This window comes from Hyphopichia burtonii (genome assembly GCF_001661395.1).
Source record: "Hyphopichia burtonii NRRL Y-1933 unplaced genomic scaffold HYPBUscaffold_9, whole genome shotgun sequence".
NCBI lineage: Eukaryota > Fungi > Ascomycota > Pichiomycetes > Serinales > Debaryomycetaceae > Hyphopichia > Hyphopichia burtonii.
This window is the reverse complement of record NW_017963736.1, coordinates 508,232-524,052: the sequence shown is the minus strand read 5'-3', so window position 1 is coordinate 524,052 and position 15,821 is coordinate 508,232. Positions and strand designations below refer to the sequence as shown.

General features: G+C 33.3%; 7 protein-coding genes across 7 annotated transcripts; 4 read left to right on the top strand and 3 right to left on the bottom strand.

The window, feature by feature from the left end:
- Positions 1-756: 756 nt before the first annotated feature.
- HYPBUDRAFT_115434 (uncharacterized protein) lies at positions 757-3,033 on the bottom strand (the record flags this gene model as incomplete). The annotated part of the gene is made up of 3 exons (XM_020219120.1): positions 757-1,215; positions 1,264-1,598; positions 1,662-3,033. The coding sequence occupies 3 exons, from the start codon at positions 3,031-3,033 to the stop codon at positions 757-759; spliced, it is 2,166 nt and encodes a 721-aa protein (XP_020074067.1).
- Positions 3,034-4,097: 1,064 nt separating this feature from the next.
- On the top strand, positions 4,098-5,246 carry HYPBUDRAFT_168992 (uncharacterized protein; the record flags this gene model as incomplete). The annotated part of the gene is made up of 1 exon (XM_020222828.1): positions 4,098-5,246. The coding sequence occupies exon 1, from the start codon at positions 4,245-4,247 to the stop codon at positions 5,244-5,246; it is 1,002 nt and encodes a 333-aa protein (XP_020074066.1). The 5' UTR covers positions 4,098-4,244.
- Positions 5,247-6,501: 1,255 nt separating this feature from the next.
- HYPBUDRAFT_115340 (uncharacterized protein) lies at positions 6,502-7,795 on the top strand (the record flags this gene model as incomplete). The annotated part of the gene is made up of 2 exons (XM_020219114.1): positions 6,502-7,191; positions 7,280-7,795. Coding segments are annotated over 2 exons (1,206 nt in total), but the record flags the coding sequence as incomplete, so codon positions are not given.
- GIR2 (Gir2p) lies at positions 7,796-8,485 on the bottom strand (the record flags this gene model as incomplete). The annotated part of the gene is made up of 1 exon (XM_020222415.1): positions 7,796-8,485. One exon carries the CDS (start codon positions 8,483-8,485, stop codon positions 7,796-7,798), a length of 690 nt encoding a protein of 229 aa, XP_020074064.1.
- Positions 8,486-9,489: 1,004 nt separating this feature from the next.
- On the top strand, positions 9,490-10,801 carry NBP2 (Nbp2p). Its single transcript, XM_020222635.1, has 2 exons — positions 9,490-9,802; positions 10,097-10,801. The coding sequence occupies exons 1-2, from the start codon at positions 9,773-9,775 to the stop codon at positions 10,730-10,732; spliced, it is 666 nt and encodes a 221-aa protein (XP_020074063.1). The 5' UTR covers positions 9,490-9,772; the 3' UTR covers positions 10,733-10,801.
- Positions 10,802-13,271: 2,470 nt separating this feature from the next.
- Positions 13,272-14,585, top strand: HST1 (histone deacetylase). Its single transcript, XM_020221974.1, has one exon. The coding sequence runs from the start codon at positions 13,349-13,351 to the stop codon at positions 14,306-14,308; it is 960 nt and encodes a 319-aa protein (XP_020074062.1). The 5' UTR covers positions 13,272-13,348; the 3' UTR covers positions 14,309-14,585.
- On the bottom strand, positions 14,439-15,140 carry HYPBUDRAFT_96262 (uncharacterized protein; the record flags this gene model as incomplete). Its single annotated transcript, XM_020223970.1, has 1 exon — positions 14,439-15,140. A coding segment is annotated over one exon (702 nt), but the record flags the coding sequence as incomplete, so codon positions are not given.
- Positions 15,141-15,821: the final 681 nt, after the last annotated feature.

Genomic DNA, 15,821 nt, shown 5'->3' with positions numbered 1-15,821 from the left:
ATCAAAAGAGTCACTCATTGTACTAACAGATCCCAATTGGCACCGTTGAAAAATCTAACAGGGGTAGGGGTAGAGAGGACGGGTTTCTTGCTTTATTTAAAGGTCCGAGATCATCAATGACAACAAAAATCAATCCTTTCAATTAGACGATCAATCTGTTGTATTATATTCTGCAATAAGTGGTTTTTGTATACTTAGTGAAACGAATTTGACTTCTTGTAAAGGGAAAAAGACTGTTGTTTCCAAAACAAAATGCTACCGAAAATCGTTCACTCACTCATTTTTTTTTTTTTTTTTTTTTTTTTTTTGGTTTTTGCTTTTTTATTGCCGTGTACTTTAATTAACTTTTCATAGGTTCCTGAAGGATCAACTGGTTGGTTCCTGTGGGTGATGGGACTGGGATATTGGCTGCTTGTTATGGGGGTTTCGATTCGGTCTTGGTGGTGACGGGCTTGCGTAGCTGGTGCTGATAGCAAATCACTTGTAATTATATAGTTTTAGTGTAGACGGAGTACCTGGACGGAAGTCTAGGGTTTAGCATTAGAATGGGCCATCTTCGCTAACCCTAACTACAGACAAAAAGATACTGTTTTAGAGTTAATGACAATGATATCTGGTCTTACATTGCTTAACATCGGGCTTTTCGGTCATACAACGAGCGGAATTTAGGAACAAATTCCGAAAAAACTCAGACATATAGACATAGAGATTGAATTTTTTTTTGATTATTTAAAAATACACAAATGATAAAAGTTACTACTTCCAAACACTGAACTTGCTCTTACTCTCGTCGGATCCGTTGCTCTTGGTGGAAGGAGTGCCCTTTTTCCTGTAGCCAGAGAGTAATCCTTGGCCTTCCTCGGTATCGTCTTCGGTGCCAATATCAAATTGTTGTCCGCTCTTGGGTCTTCTGGACGATCGACTGTAGTTACTGTAGCTATCGTCGTCTTCGCCATCAGAGATGTGTTCGATAATGGTTTTATGGACCCCTTGAACGTTGACAACCGATTCAACAATACCACCGGTTCTATAGGATCTAGATTCTTGATATTCTTGTGATTCGTTTTGGGGGATGTTTTTGGGAGATTGGGTTCTTGGTGGATAATCCCCATTTTTAGGCCTTTGGTTGGTTCCATTTTCCTTTTTGGCCTTCTTTTTACCGTTGATTTCAGAAACATCGGTTTCACGTTCTTCTGGTAGAAGGAAACGATGATTCTCTTTGCTATAATCTTTACTTAACCGACCATTCGGACTTGGTTCAACTTCTTGTTCTTGCTCATGATCAGACGCATCTCGTTCATCGGATGAATTTCGTCTCTTGGCTTCCATTATAGCACCTTCTTCAGTTGCATGAATGGCGCCATAAGTTTTAGCCTTACCAGGAGCTTGACGATTTGGTCCTGGCAATACTGAGTTTTTCACCGAATCGATATTTGGTCTTTTGATGGTGACATATTTTTTGTTAGTTTCCAAAGGATTTGAAGCAGGGTTTTTAGGCTTCCAACTTTTAGTAGTATCAACTGCGCCCATTAAAGGAGAAGTAACTGCAGCACCAACCCCATTACCAATGGCCGGAGATTTAAGACGATTTGGAGTAGCTATTATATCATTATTATTAGTTTTAGGACTTGAAGGTACTAAATCATCCTTCAAAGTATTACCCGAAACGGGATTAACAAAGGAATCCCTTAAAGGAGTCAAGGCACCACTACCAGAATCCAAAGAATTTCTCTTGGAGCTGGTGGCTGATCTTTGATATAAATTGTGTAAATAAGAAGTCAAATTACGTTTAGATAATGGACCCGGTTGTTTACGTTTAATATTTTTATTAATATCAACATAAACATCTGATTCATCAACAATTTCTTCACCAATTAATTCTTCGATAACGTCTTCCAAAGTTAAAACCCCCATAGCACCAGTTGGTTCACCTGGGTATTCACTAACAACAATCATATGGGATTTACCTTCTTGGAAATAATTCAAAATATTAAGACATGAAGTATCAGCACTTGTTTCTGGTAATGTAGCCAATGGGAACGAAGCTACTGGTAAAGCATCTTCAGGATCATAACTAATCAAAACACGAACTAATAACATACCAATGAAATTCATTGGTTCATTTGGTAAATGAATTGGAATACGAGAAAATCCCGCGTTAAAAATTTCCTCCACAGTTTTTTCATCCAAAATGGCATCAGCACTCATAGTATAAACCCGGTCAATTGGAGTCATAATATTACTAACTGGTTTTTCTTTTAAATCCAAAACTGCACTAATAATAGTAACTTCATCTTGATTTAAACGTTCAACCCCCATAGTTTTATGTAAAGTAACCAATGTTTTTAAACCAGATTTTTTATAAACAGTACCATGATCTTCACCTAAAATATGATCTAATAATAAAGCACAAGGGTAAGCAATTGGGTACATGATATACATCAAAACCAAAACAAATGGAGAAAAAAGAGCTCCGGCTTGTAAACCATATCTAACACAAATTGATTGAGGAATAATTTCACCAAAGATAACAATTGAAGCAGTCGAAGTAACAACTGCAGGCCAACCACCACCAAGACAACGATCCAAAACAATTGGTAAGGTTTCATTAGTGATTACATTTGATAATAAAAGAGTAACCAAAACCCAATGCTTACCACGACCAATTAATTTTAAAACTTTGCGAGCATATAAACGTTCACTTTCTTCACCACTATGAGCAATAACTTTTAAATAAACTTCATCTTGACCCATTAAACCTAAAGTTAAACCAGCGAAAACCCCACCAGCAAGAACAAGAAAAATTGAAGTAAATAAGTTAACATAAAACTGTTCAGGACTCATATTTTGGGATTCAAAAATATCGTTATGATCTAAAGAATCATGTTGGCCTCGATTGAAAATTGGTAAAGCATGAACAATTTTGGGTAAGAAACTGAAAAGAAAGAATAATTTGGATAAGGATGTTCCAGTTGAACCGCTAGTTAAAGAGACGGCATGATTACTTCGCGAAGATAGTTTGTTTTTAGACATAAAGAGTGATATAGTTTCCTAATAAAAGTTAGTATATGAATAAATAGCTGAATAATTAATATAAGTAATTGGAAGTAACAGAATGTTAAGAAGCACACGAGCTCAACGAACAAACAAAAAAAGCGAGGACGAAAAAAGCTCAATGAGGTTCAATAACCGAACATGACTTCGACAATCTGGGACCAGAGTAGAGCTGGCGGAGTAGACAACGGGATGGAGCGACTAAATTAGCGAATAAACGATCGAATAAATGTTATGCTAAAGTGTACCACGACCCATAGGGCCAATACAGCACATCACGTACAACACCCCCAGCAAACCAAAAGCAAACCATACAGCACCCACCATAGAGCACATACAGAAAAGCACATACAGCACAGCACATAGAGCACCCACAGCACAGGGCGATAGTAGACCATGTCCCCCGTACAGAATAACTTACCTTATAGCAGTTGCCATACCCCATACAATAGACCATCGCATAAACAGTCAGCATACCAGATCATCGCTGGTTCACCAGCCCATCGCCCACCACCACCAATTGGAAAGATTCTTCACGACAATAACATACCTATAATACGTAACACAAGACAGATAGATAGCAATACAATTAAATAAGTTGGATTTTAAAAGAAAAGAAGGACCCCCCCGTCATTAACCCTTAGCATTTGCTCTTTTTTTCAGTTGTTCTGGAATTTCAATCCGAAGGCACGGGCCTTTGTTTTATTGGTGCCACCTGTTTGCAGGTTAATAACCTGCACTTCCCGAGTTTTCTTATATAAGGAGGATTAGGGGTACTACTTGTACTGGAGTCTTGGTATTGGTAGAGATATCGATGCTGGTAGGGGTATTGACATGTAAGAATAAGTATTGAAATATGTTGATACCTCCTTGCACGTTTATCTACCGGTGTATTTGCTTGTATTGACTTGTATTGCTTTGTATTGATTAGATGGCTATTGCTTATCTATGCTCAGGAATTTCCTTTTTTCATTACTTCTTCTTCTGTTTCTTCTTCTTTTCTACTTCTTCTCTTTTCAACTAACCATAACCTCATCAAGTTCCTATGACCCTGTTCACCTTATTTGATAATAAAATCTCTGTTAGTTTCATTAATTATTGACATTATTATTCTTATTTTGTTCCATTCCCATATTCCGTCCGTACTCCGTTAAAAACCATAAAATTTTTAAAAAAAAAAATTGAAAAAAATGTTTCATAAGTTTCCAGATGAAATTATCGATTTGATCTTTGTCAAGTTGGATGTGAGAGATCTAGTCGATATTAAGCTTGTTAGTCGTGACTGTCAAAGTTTGGTTGATGATTATTTCAAACAAAAATACTTGATGATTAGTTTTGAAGATTCCAATGTGCAAACGATTCAAAAACCAGGGAAGATTCACTTGAAAATGCCAGCTGGCTCGTTCATGTACCTGATGATTCCTTATATCAACTGTATAAAACTTGGCTGTATTGAAGTTGACGAAGCTTTGGTTAATTTTGTTCAGTCTTGCGACTTGAATGATTTTTACTATTCTAAGAAGGTTAGCTTTGAATTAAAGACTAAAAATTTGATTAGTTCGAATCTTTTCCCTACCAATGAACAAATATTCAGTTTGTATGTTGACTCTAAGCTCGATGTGACTCATTTGATCAACTCGTACGATTTGCAGTTAACCCGGTTGACTATTAGTAACTTTATCTCGACAAACGATTTGATACAAGTTTTTGAGTATTGTCCTGATATCACTAGTTTGAAACTATACATCAAACCAGGGAATTATTTCAACCGTTTTGTTGATTATTTGAATCGCTTAGATGTGTCCCATTTAAAATTGGTTATCATGGGTGATACAAATGATGATTTGTTTCATTTATATACCTTGATTAAAAAAATCCAATTACCAGATTTACAAAGTTTGCAAATTACGATCAAATCGGTTAAGTCCTGTGATATCAATGCTAAATTAATGATTTTAATTCATTTATTATCAAAAACTAATTATAATTGTTTAACTAGCAAGATTCAAATTAAAATTACCATCAATGAACCTCTAGTTAATTATGATTTAACTAAAATTGAATTGATTAAAAGCTTACCCGTTGTTTTACAATTTAAGAATAATTTTGTCAATAAAAATGAAACTAACAAACCTTCTTGTAACTTGGATTATATTTACAAGAAGTATTCTTATCTTCAAGAGAGTATTTAGATTTAAGTAGTTGTATATGTTTTTATATTATGGTTTTTCTTATTGCAAATTACAGGAAAAAACCCATACACCCAGTAAATCAAAATATAAACAAAGCAAACTGGCGAAGACTTTAAAAAATAAACAACATCTTCTTTCTCTTCCAGTAACCAAAATGGATAATAAGGAATACCTTGAAGAAGGATTTGATCCTAAATCATTGAAGGTATCTCAACTTAGAGGTATTTTAAATGAATATCAAATTAGTTTCCCATCAAACGCTAAAAAAAATGATTTAATTAAACTTTTCGATGATCAATTAAAACCAAAAGCTGCTCAATTACTTAAAAATTATCGAGCTTCAGTTGGTAATTTTAATAATTCTGGATTTGTTGATGTTGCAAAATCATCAAACTTGTCTAAAAAACTGTCAACTGAAATAACCAAAGTATCAGATGAAAAAAGGAAAGTATCAAAATCAAAAAGAAAAACAAGAAAATCATCAACTCCAATTGAAGAATTGGAAGTCGTGGATATAACTGAAGAATCTCCCTTCAGTAATGATAATGTTTTCCAAAAAAAAAGCCCATCTTCAAAAAAAAGAAACCATGAAGAAGCAACTGAAAAGGATTCCCATAAAAAACAAAAGGGTAATATCTTTGGTGTCGAATCGGACTCGGATGATGACTTATTCAAAGATTCTAAAAAATCTCGCGTCAATAATGCTAAATCAGATACCCCTATCGTTGTAAAAGAATCAGATAATTCAACTAAGTCTACCCCTGTTAAAACCGACAAATCTGTGACATCCACACCTGCTAAACCTAATACGTCGGTGAAGTCTACCTCTGCTAAAGCTGATTCTGTGAAATCCCCTGCCTCTAACTCCTCAACGAAATCAGTAAGGTCTCCAGCATCTGAAGAAGTCCACATACCAAGAAGGAAAATAATAACCCCAGAAGTTGAGCCTCCGAAATCATTAGAAGACGAGCTTCCAAAAGAAACGTCGTTAGAAGATGAAGCCAAAGATTTTGATTCGAATTTGAACAAAATCAAATCAGCCTCAACAACTCCCAAAACAAGAAACTTAAGAAAAAGAACTCCCCAGTCCACCCCTTCTTCCTCAAAGGCCACCCCTAAGACTCGTCGTCAAATCAATCAAGACTTGGCAGATCAATTGGGTATCACAATTAAAGGGTACTCTCCTAAATACAAAAGCTTAACTCCTAAACCAAGAGGAACTATTACCAGAAAACCAATAATCCAACCCATTGAGTCTGATGATGAAGAAGTTGAAACGGAATCCGATGATGAGGAAAATACTAAGCGAAATCAAGTGAAAAATAAAGTCAAATCTATCGAGAATTTACCTTTCAAGTTGATTTTCAGAACCATTACTTATTTAATTTTATGGGTTTCTTTAATTTCTATAGGTTTGTTTGGTTACTGGTACCGTGAACAACAATATTTAGTTGGTTATTGTGGACATGAGATTACCCAGCCAACTATTCCCCAAACGATTGATACATCACCTATTTTATTACAAATCGGGAATTATTTAGATGAAAATTTCAAACCCAAATGTATTAAATGTCCAGCACATGCCAGATGTTTTGAAAATTTACAAATTGGATGTTATGAAGATTTTGTCGAACATAAACCGTGGTATTTTGATTACTTACCAATTTTGAATAGAACAACCAAAATCTGTATACCAGATACTAAAAAGGCAGAAAAAATAGAGATTATGATTGATGTTGCATTAGATTTTTTGAGATCTAAAAACGCTGATAAAAATTGTGGTAGAAGTTTAGCAAGTGATTTGGAGGCAGGACTTGAAGTTAATGAATTACATGATTTATTATTATCAATGAAGGCCCCATATATCACTACTGAGGAATTTGAAGAATTATGGCAAAGATCGTTGATTGAGTTAGAAAAAGAACCAGAAATAATTGTAAGGCAAGTTACTTGAAAATTTTTTTAAGAAAATTAATGGATCGTAATGAGAAATTAATTTTATTTTTATACAATATACTAACTGAAGTATTTAGACGGGATACACAATTAATAACATACAAACCACCAATAACACTAACCACACGAGAAATGAAGAAGAAGGTGAAAACAAAATTCTTCGATCAACGTCCTTATCACACATCAGTCTCCAATGTCGATTTTCAAATACCATAATTGGATCAATGATTGAATATAAAGAGATTTTCATTGGATTGATTTTAATAAATATAATAATTTTTTCAATTAAAACCAAGTATGAAAGATATCAATTGAAGAAGGAAAAAATTGAAACTTTATATAGAGAAACATTGAAAAAATTACAAAAACAAAGAAAGTTATCAAAATCATCGACTGAACTTCCGGGATATATTAGTTCAATTCAATTAAGAGATTTAATATTATCAAATGAGAGTAATTTAAAAAACAAGCTAGAAATATGGAAAAAAATTATTAGTAAAATAGAACTTAATACTAATGTTAAAAGTGAAACAATTGAACATTTTGGAGAAGTAATGAAAGTATGGGAATGGATTGGAGAACTAGACAACTAATTAAACAGTAACTTGTTTTAAATTATCAGTGATGTCTAATAAATCATCATCACCAGCTAAACCTCTTTCGAATATCTCTCGACCAGTTAATTTACCATTATGTATTTTATCTTGACGTTCTTTATCTTTTAATTCAATCTGTAATTCATTTCTAAAATCATTTCTCCACTTAAGCCATGATTCCTTGGTAACTTCCGTACCGATAAATTTATTTTGTTCTTGTCTTTCTTTTGCTAATAATTTATCATCATAATCTTTTTGTGCTTTATCTAATTTTTTTTGAAATAAAATTTCTGATTCATCTTTTAATTGAGTTGCTAAAGCAAATACCGATGGCATTCCAATTTGTAATTCTGCTTCTTCATTTAATTTATTTAATAAAAATTTTAAATCTTCTTTAGAAAATTCGATGCTTTCAGATAAATGGATGGCTTTATTTGGATCTTCGCCGTCTTCATCTTCATCTTCTACCACCACTTCATCTTCTTCGATTGTAATTTCAAGTATAGGTACTACTTCTGGATAAGTTTCTGGATATTTAACATTTAATGATAATGCATGCTTACGATCTGATTGAGTATCAAGAGCAATTTTGATACTGTAATTTGTTGGTGACACTAGCGTGAGTTCGTCGGGGTAAATCGACTGTAACACTTCTAGTTCCTGTTGTTGTTCTTCGTGTGGATCCATTCTTTGGGAGGAATACTTGACTAAACTGATGGAGTAGTAAAGATGATTTGAAAAATTTATCCCCAGCAGAAAACTCCGTACATCCCGTTTCACCTCCGTACATCCACCGTTCAGCTAACCACTAATGGATACTACCGTAAGTTAACCAGTTGCGATATTCAAGATTATCGATAGTATATAAAATCACAAGGGTCTGCTGGTTCAAGACCTTGCTATATAGGTAGTATTACAATAGACTGTATAGTTAAAGCTATTGCTGCAAAATCAATGAACTTTCGCAGGACATACTTAATTAATATCTATTTCCTCAAGTAATTTCTTGACTCCATGGAGACTTGCTTGCCAAAAGTGAACCTTAACAAAATGTATATGTAAAGAGAATTAGAATAATAACGATACTTCTCTACTTCTGTGGCATAATGAACCGAGGCAAAACCTCCGTACAACTTTTTTTAAAAAAAAAACATCACGTGACAATAACACGTGACCAGTAATCATTGTTTGGTGCAAGCCTACTTCACACGACCAGTAAATTAACGATTCCCCTTACTTGACTTCACTGAAGGTTTTTAAGACAGGTTACATATAATGTATATATGTATATATATGGCTTACTTATACCGATACATACTCTTGCGTTACTCTTCCACGACATCCTGGGAAAAGTAAGAACGCCCAGTGGTGAAGTAAGAAGAACCCACTGTAAATTTGCGTCTCTCAAAGACCGTTTTGTAGAAAAAAGCTTACTCTGACTGTAAGTTTTTATTTTTTTTTTTTTCAATGGACGTGAACTGTTAATACTTTGTTTTTCCTTTGGATTCATTATATATATATATACATTCTTCAATTCAAGGATTGAAACAGATAAAAGTCCATTTACGAGTTACTTTTTTGTCTCTTTAACTATTTTTAAAACAAAACTTGAATCGTTTTTTTTTAGTCTTTTTTTGGTTTTTTTTTTTTTTTTTTTTCGGTCTTTTTTTTTTATTCCTTTTGACTCTTCCCTTTAGCTGGCTTTAAGTCAATTGAGACAAATTAACTTACTTACAAATCAACTTATTAGTCATTAACTTATTAGTCATTAACTTATTAGTTATTAACTTACTGGTTATTCACAAATCGAAAGTGTTTCAATAACTCGGAAGAATATTTCGACTAGTGCTGAGAGATCCATTTTGTACTTCTACTGGTCGTCACTGGTGCTGATTACTTCCAAATTAAAAATATAGAATTCAAACCAATTAAGTTGATATCGAAGAGAAAAGAACCAGTTGTTTAGTCAACAAGATGTCAGGATTATCATTAGAACCCAACCCAGTCTCTTCAGCGAATCATATAGATAAATCATTACGGAATGATGAGATAAATGATGAGCTGAAACTGAATACCCTGAATGAACTGAATGAAATAAACGAACTGAATGAAATAAATGAAATAAATGAATTGAATGAATTGAATGAACTGAATGAACTGAATGAACTGAATGAACTGAATGAACTGAATGAACTGAATGAACTGAATGAACTGAATGAACCGAATGAACTGAACGAAATAAATGAAATAAATGAAATAAATGAAATAAATGAAAGAAATGAAATAAATGAAGTCAAGTCTTCTTTTCAAAGTTTATTTCCTTCAACTACTTGTATTAAAGATTTTGGATATCCTGATTCTCATCCTTTGAGAGTCGGTGATTTTGATATCAATAATTTAACTGATGATGATGATGATTCTTATCATGATAATGATTTTTATGACCCTACTTATTTCCATAATTCTAATGATGATTTTAATGATAACACCGATTTTTATTCAAATGATGAAATTAATCGAAAAGCAATTGCATTATTCGACTTTCCTCCTGAAAATGATAATGAGGTTGGATTAACTGAAGGTCAAATCATTTGGATATCATATAGACATGGTCAAGGTTGGTTGGTTGCTGAAGATCCAAACTCCGGTGAAAATGGTTTGGTTCCTGAAGAATACGTAGAAATAATATATGATGATGAAGACGTAAGGGAAGATATCCCCAAACCTTTTTTACCTCAAATCTTACAACCTTATAATCCAATCAATGATGAAGATATCTCCAATGGTAATTCAAAGAAAAATTCTAAAAAAAAATCCATGAAACATAATCCCGACGATGAAGATAGTGAATGGGTCGATACTGATTTCGAAGATGATCCTAATGACGATGCTAAGGATCTTACCTCTGGTATCAAAAACACCTCCATTCAATAATTTGTCATTTCTCCTTCTGCATCTACACATCCATCAATTTATCCATTGCTATTTTCATCCCCCCCCCCCCCCCCCCCCTTTTTTTTTTTTTTTTTTTTTTTTTTTTTTTAAGAGAAATCTTTTTTTTTTTTTTTTTTTTTTTTTTTTTTTTTCATTGAAGTCAAAAAACATCAGATCTACTTTAAAGGCTATACATCTTAGTTATAGAATACATAAAAGTTATTATTATCCTCCTTGGGATTGTGATTATACCAATTGATTTCGAACCTACTCCGAAAATTGCATTGTAAACGCATTCATCAATCAAGATCTGAATGTCTATTTGATCCAAAAAAAAGCTAAACTATGTCTGTCAACGTGAAAACAGAAGATGATTCAGATATCTCTCAGTTTCACCTGGCAATAGATTATTCTCAAAACGATATTTCTTCTCTACCGACGAATTCAGAGAATAATGTCATTGAAACTACCTCCCCTCCATCATACCCTGTGGTTGTCCCCGAGGGTGACACGGTTGTTAAACTGGAACCAATAAACGATATAACACCCAAAGAACCCAAAAAGCATAAATCAAAGCATAGAAGTAAAGATAAAGAAAAGAAAAAAAAACGTAAACATAGACATAAAGACAAGAACGATGATGATAACTCAGGAAAACATAAGAGAAAGCACAAGAGTAAACATAAACACCGATCAAAGAAATCTAAGTCCTCCAAAACCCAAGTCAAAGAGGAGGAAGAATCTCAATTGAATCCTCCATCTCATGACACTATTAATGAAGCGACTCAAGATGCAATTTCCCAAGTACCATCTAGTCAAATGGCTAATGAAACGGATACCTCTCTGAATGGAATAAACGAATCATTGGCTGGATCGATGAAGCGTAATTATCCACTCCAGGATTCAGAATTTCCCGCAAGAAAGATTCAACGTTTCTCTCCTGAGATTCCAGATCGTGATTCTTCTCAAATATCCAATACCCATGACGCTGATATCACTAATAGGACAGAAGTCCCTGACTCACAGCCATACACTAATGGGAATGGAATAAAAACAGAGTATGAAGTTCCTGAAAGCGGAGCGATTCACTCTGATGGAGAGAATTACTCACAAGAAATACAACCAAAACATACTACCGATTCCGAGCATTCTGAAGGTATAGCCCAAGATAATGATGTTCCATACAATATGACAGATGAAGAACATGAAAATAATACAGACTTTGAAAGCCCACCAAGCAATATAACAACTAAAAGACAAGCCAGAATAAGGGCACAAGAATCTCTTCGTAAACAACACGAGTTAGAAAAATCACGTTTATTGCAACAATACAGTGATGAGGAAGATGAAATGTTTGATAAGTATATCCCTGATTATGAAGATGACGATAGCGAACAAGAATATAAAGATGATGATGAAGAAGAAGAAGACGATGATGAAGAGATTGTGGATAGTGAAGAAGAGGAATATTCACAAAGTAGTCAAGCTGATTTAGTCCAGGTACCGAATGGTATACCTGTTGATACTCTTGACGAGATAGAAAAATCAAAACGTGAAATCAAGCCCTCATTGGAACTGATCAAGAATCTCCAACCTAAAGTAGCCACAGTTCCGAGTAGTCATTCCTTTTATCAAGAGATCGAAATCCCTTTATCTATTAAAATCGATAAAACCCCATTAGCTCATATTAAGCCGGTGAAAAAAGGAATAGTTGAAAACCTACCAGATTTTACACCACAAGAGCTTGAAAATAAAGACAAGCGGAATAACCCATATAAGGGTAATCCAAATTATGTTTCATTTTTCAATAGAGAATGTGAATCATTTTTCACTACGAATAATTATTTTTCGAAATTTCGGAAAAGATTAGTGGCAAGTAAAGTTGGATACGATAGAATGACATACAAACTGGCTTTTATAGGAGAATATCTGAATGAAGAAGCAACTAAACTATTTGAGCAAGAAATCTCGGGTACTAATTGGAACGTTGAAGAGAAGGAACGATTTTTCAACGGATTAGCTAGATATTCAATTCACCGAATTGATGAGTTAGAGAATTTAATTCAAACGAAAAGTCAAGTAGAGATAATGAATTATTATAATTTATTAAAGAATGAATTAAATTGGATGAAGAAGAAGAGTAAAAGAAGACAATTTAAAATATCTATTGGGGGTGAAAATTATCGACAATTTCGTAGAATTAAATGGATGAAGAAATTATTGAGATATAATGAATTACCAATTGCGTATGAGGTAAGTGAATCATTAATTAGGATGGAAGAGATTCAGGCTGGTAATATTAATAAAAGAGAGTACTACGTATCATCTAAGTTGAACCAATTTAATCGAGAATCAATGAAAGAATATCGGAAAGAAGAAATTGAAAAAAATCGATTAATTAAGATTGATAATGCTAATGATTTGAGTAAGATATATAATCAAAATAATATTTTCGAAGAATGTGGGAATGCAACTCCTTTAGAACAATCACCGGTGATTAATTTTCAAAGTGTTATTTTATTAGAAGAAATGATTAAATCAATTACTGAAAAAATTATATTAAAATTAATTGAAATGAAAAGTAGACAACATTTTGTTGGGTTAACTCCACATAAGATGAAATTTCCCAAAGAGTTCATCATTAATCCAGTTGATATTATTAACGCCAGTAAAATACTTAAACTTTTTGAAACACCGCAACTGGGGTATGAATCTACATCAAACGACGGGAAAGCACCTAAATTAAGTTATTATTTCCAATATTTGATTAAATCGCTCAATTTACAAGTTAGTAAAGGAGATAGATTTATTAAGAAAAATAGTAGAGTATGGGAACCAGAGATTAGTGGTAAATTTTTACAAATGATACCAAATTTTCGAATGGGAGAAGAATTCATTAGGGATCCTGAAGAATTAATGCAGATAAGGTTAGCACCTAAAAGACAGCAAACCAATTTTAAGATATTAGAACGGTTTATTGATGATTTACCTAGAAGTATGTATGAGGATCAAAACAGCCAAGAGGATATTTTAATTGAGGAAGAGATAATAAGAAGGGAAACCGACAAGATTGATGAAGAAGATAAAAGGCAGTCGTTGGAGTATGAGCATATGTTGTTGAGCATGATGGTGAGTTATGATACACAAAGAATGGATGTGAGGAGCAGTATGTATAGTGAAGAAGAGGTGATGAATTTATATTGCGAGGATTCGATAGCGATTGGCGAGGAAGACGATATGGAAGTTGAACTGGAGCCAAGGTATGACGGGAAGAGAAGAAGCGAGGAGGATAGAGAGGAAGAGGAGGAAGAAGAAGAAGAAGAAGAAGAAGAAGAAGACGAAGAAGACGAAGAAGACGAAGAAGACGAAGAAGACGAAGAAGACGAAGAAGATTACGAAGAAGACGACTGCGACGACGAAGAGGACGACGACGGGGTTATTGATAGGTTACAACCACAGGACCCAATTAGGATTAAGTACACCCCTGAGAGAAGAGTTGAAGTTGAAAGAAAAGTCATTGATAGTTACGGTGCCATGTTTACAAGTTATCAAGGTGAAGAGAATATTATTATATAAAATATTAACTATTTAAATGATATAAGGCAATAAAGAAACCATCAAACAAACAAACAATTATGCAAGTAGAAAATAAAAACCAATGTTTATAATCATAAATTCTACTCCAAATAGAAATTTTTGGAGATAAATTGACTGGAGTATAATAACTTGAATAATTTTTAGCAGGGGAGTTAACAGAATAGAAAATTCTTACCAATTCGAATAAAATGAATTGATAAATACAGAAGAATTTCAAGGAGAAAGAGTATAATTTATAGATGAAGATTAACCATTGGAAATTAGAGGATAATAAAAAAGGGAAATTGAAATTAATAAAGATGTAAGAATGAGCAATGAAAATAGGTAAGAAGTTATTATTTGATTCAATTAAGAAGAATTTCAAGTCAAATTCATGTTTTTCATTATTTTTATTTTTCAAATAATCCATAAAGTTAACAAATAAGATGATATAAGGACATAAGCTTTGCCACACGATTAATACTTTGAAAACATAGTTAATATTTGAGTATAACAACGATACGTTTGGATTAAATAAAGTCAAATAACAACCCAAATTTTGGAAAGTAAAGAGAATTGATTCAATTATTAAATTTGTTTTAAATTTATTAAGAATAAATCTTACTATAAAGATTAAATTAATAATATTTTGTAATAAGTCAAAGTAATAATCGTTAATAAAGATAAAATCAATTTTATTTGACTGTTGTATTTTAATTATTTGACTAATATTTAATATTGATATACTAGTAATTATTATTATTGATGATATAATTGGATTATGAATTATTTTACACAAATAATAATCAAAAAATTTAATCTGTTTTTCTACTTGAATAATCTCCTTCATCTTTAAAGAAGTAACACCATTAATTAATTTTTTTGTTTGATGGATATCTTTCAATATTTATTTGTGGATTTGAAAGGAAAAGGAGGCACGTTCTCAATTGTTTCTAAAATATGGTTATATCTCGCGCGAGGTTTACTATAACCATGTAATGACAGTAAGGCTTAGGCTGGTCCTATAAATAACTAATTCTGTCCTTGCTCCAATTATAAAATCGTATATATACTTATTTTATTCGCTCTCCATCCCCCCATTTAAAAAATACTAGAACCTTTGGCCATTAAAAATAGCTCATCAAGTGGCTGCAAACCGTTATTTGTCAAAAGTGCAATCTAGGCTTGGACCTGAGGTGTATGGGTGCATTTTTTTGGTGACTACTACTATGCTACATCATGTTATACAACCCATCATGGCTACTACTACCACCATTCATTCCTGGCCAGCCCTACGACTTAGAAGCCGATGGTCGATGGTTACCAGAGATGTCGCGGTAGGTCTAGCCAATCAGGATGCAGACGCACGTCTCTATTAATAGAATAGTACAGTAACCTGGCCGTAGTAGTTTCATTCTTCCGCTAGCACAAGGTCTTAAATGGCACAACGACTTATGTAGCACAACGACTTAAAAGCTCTACTTCAAGTTTCATAGCACAGCATGCCAAGTTC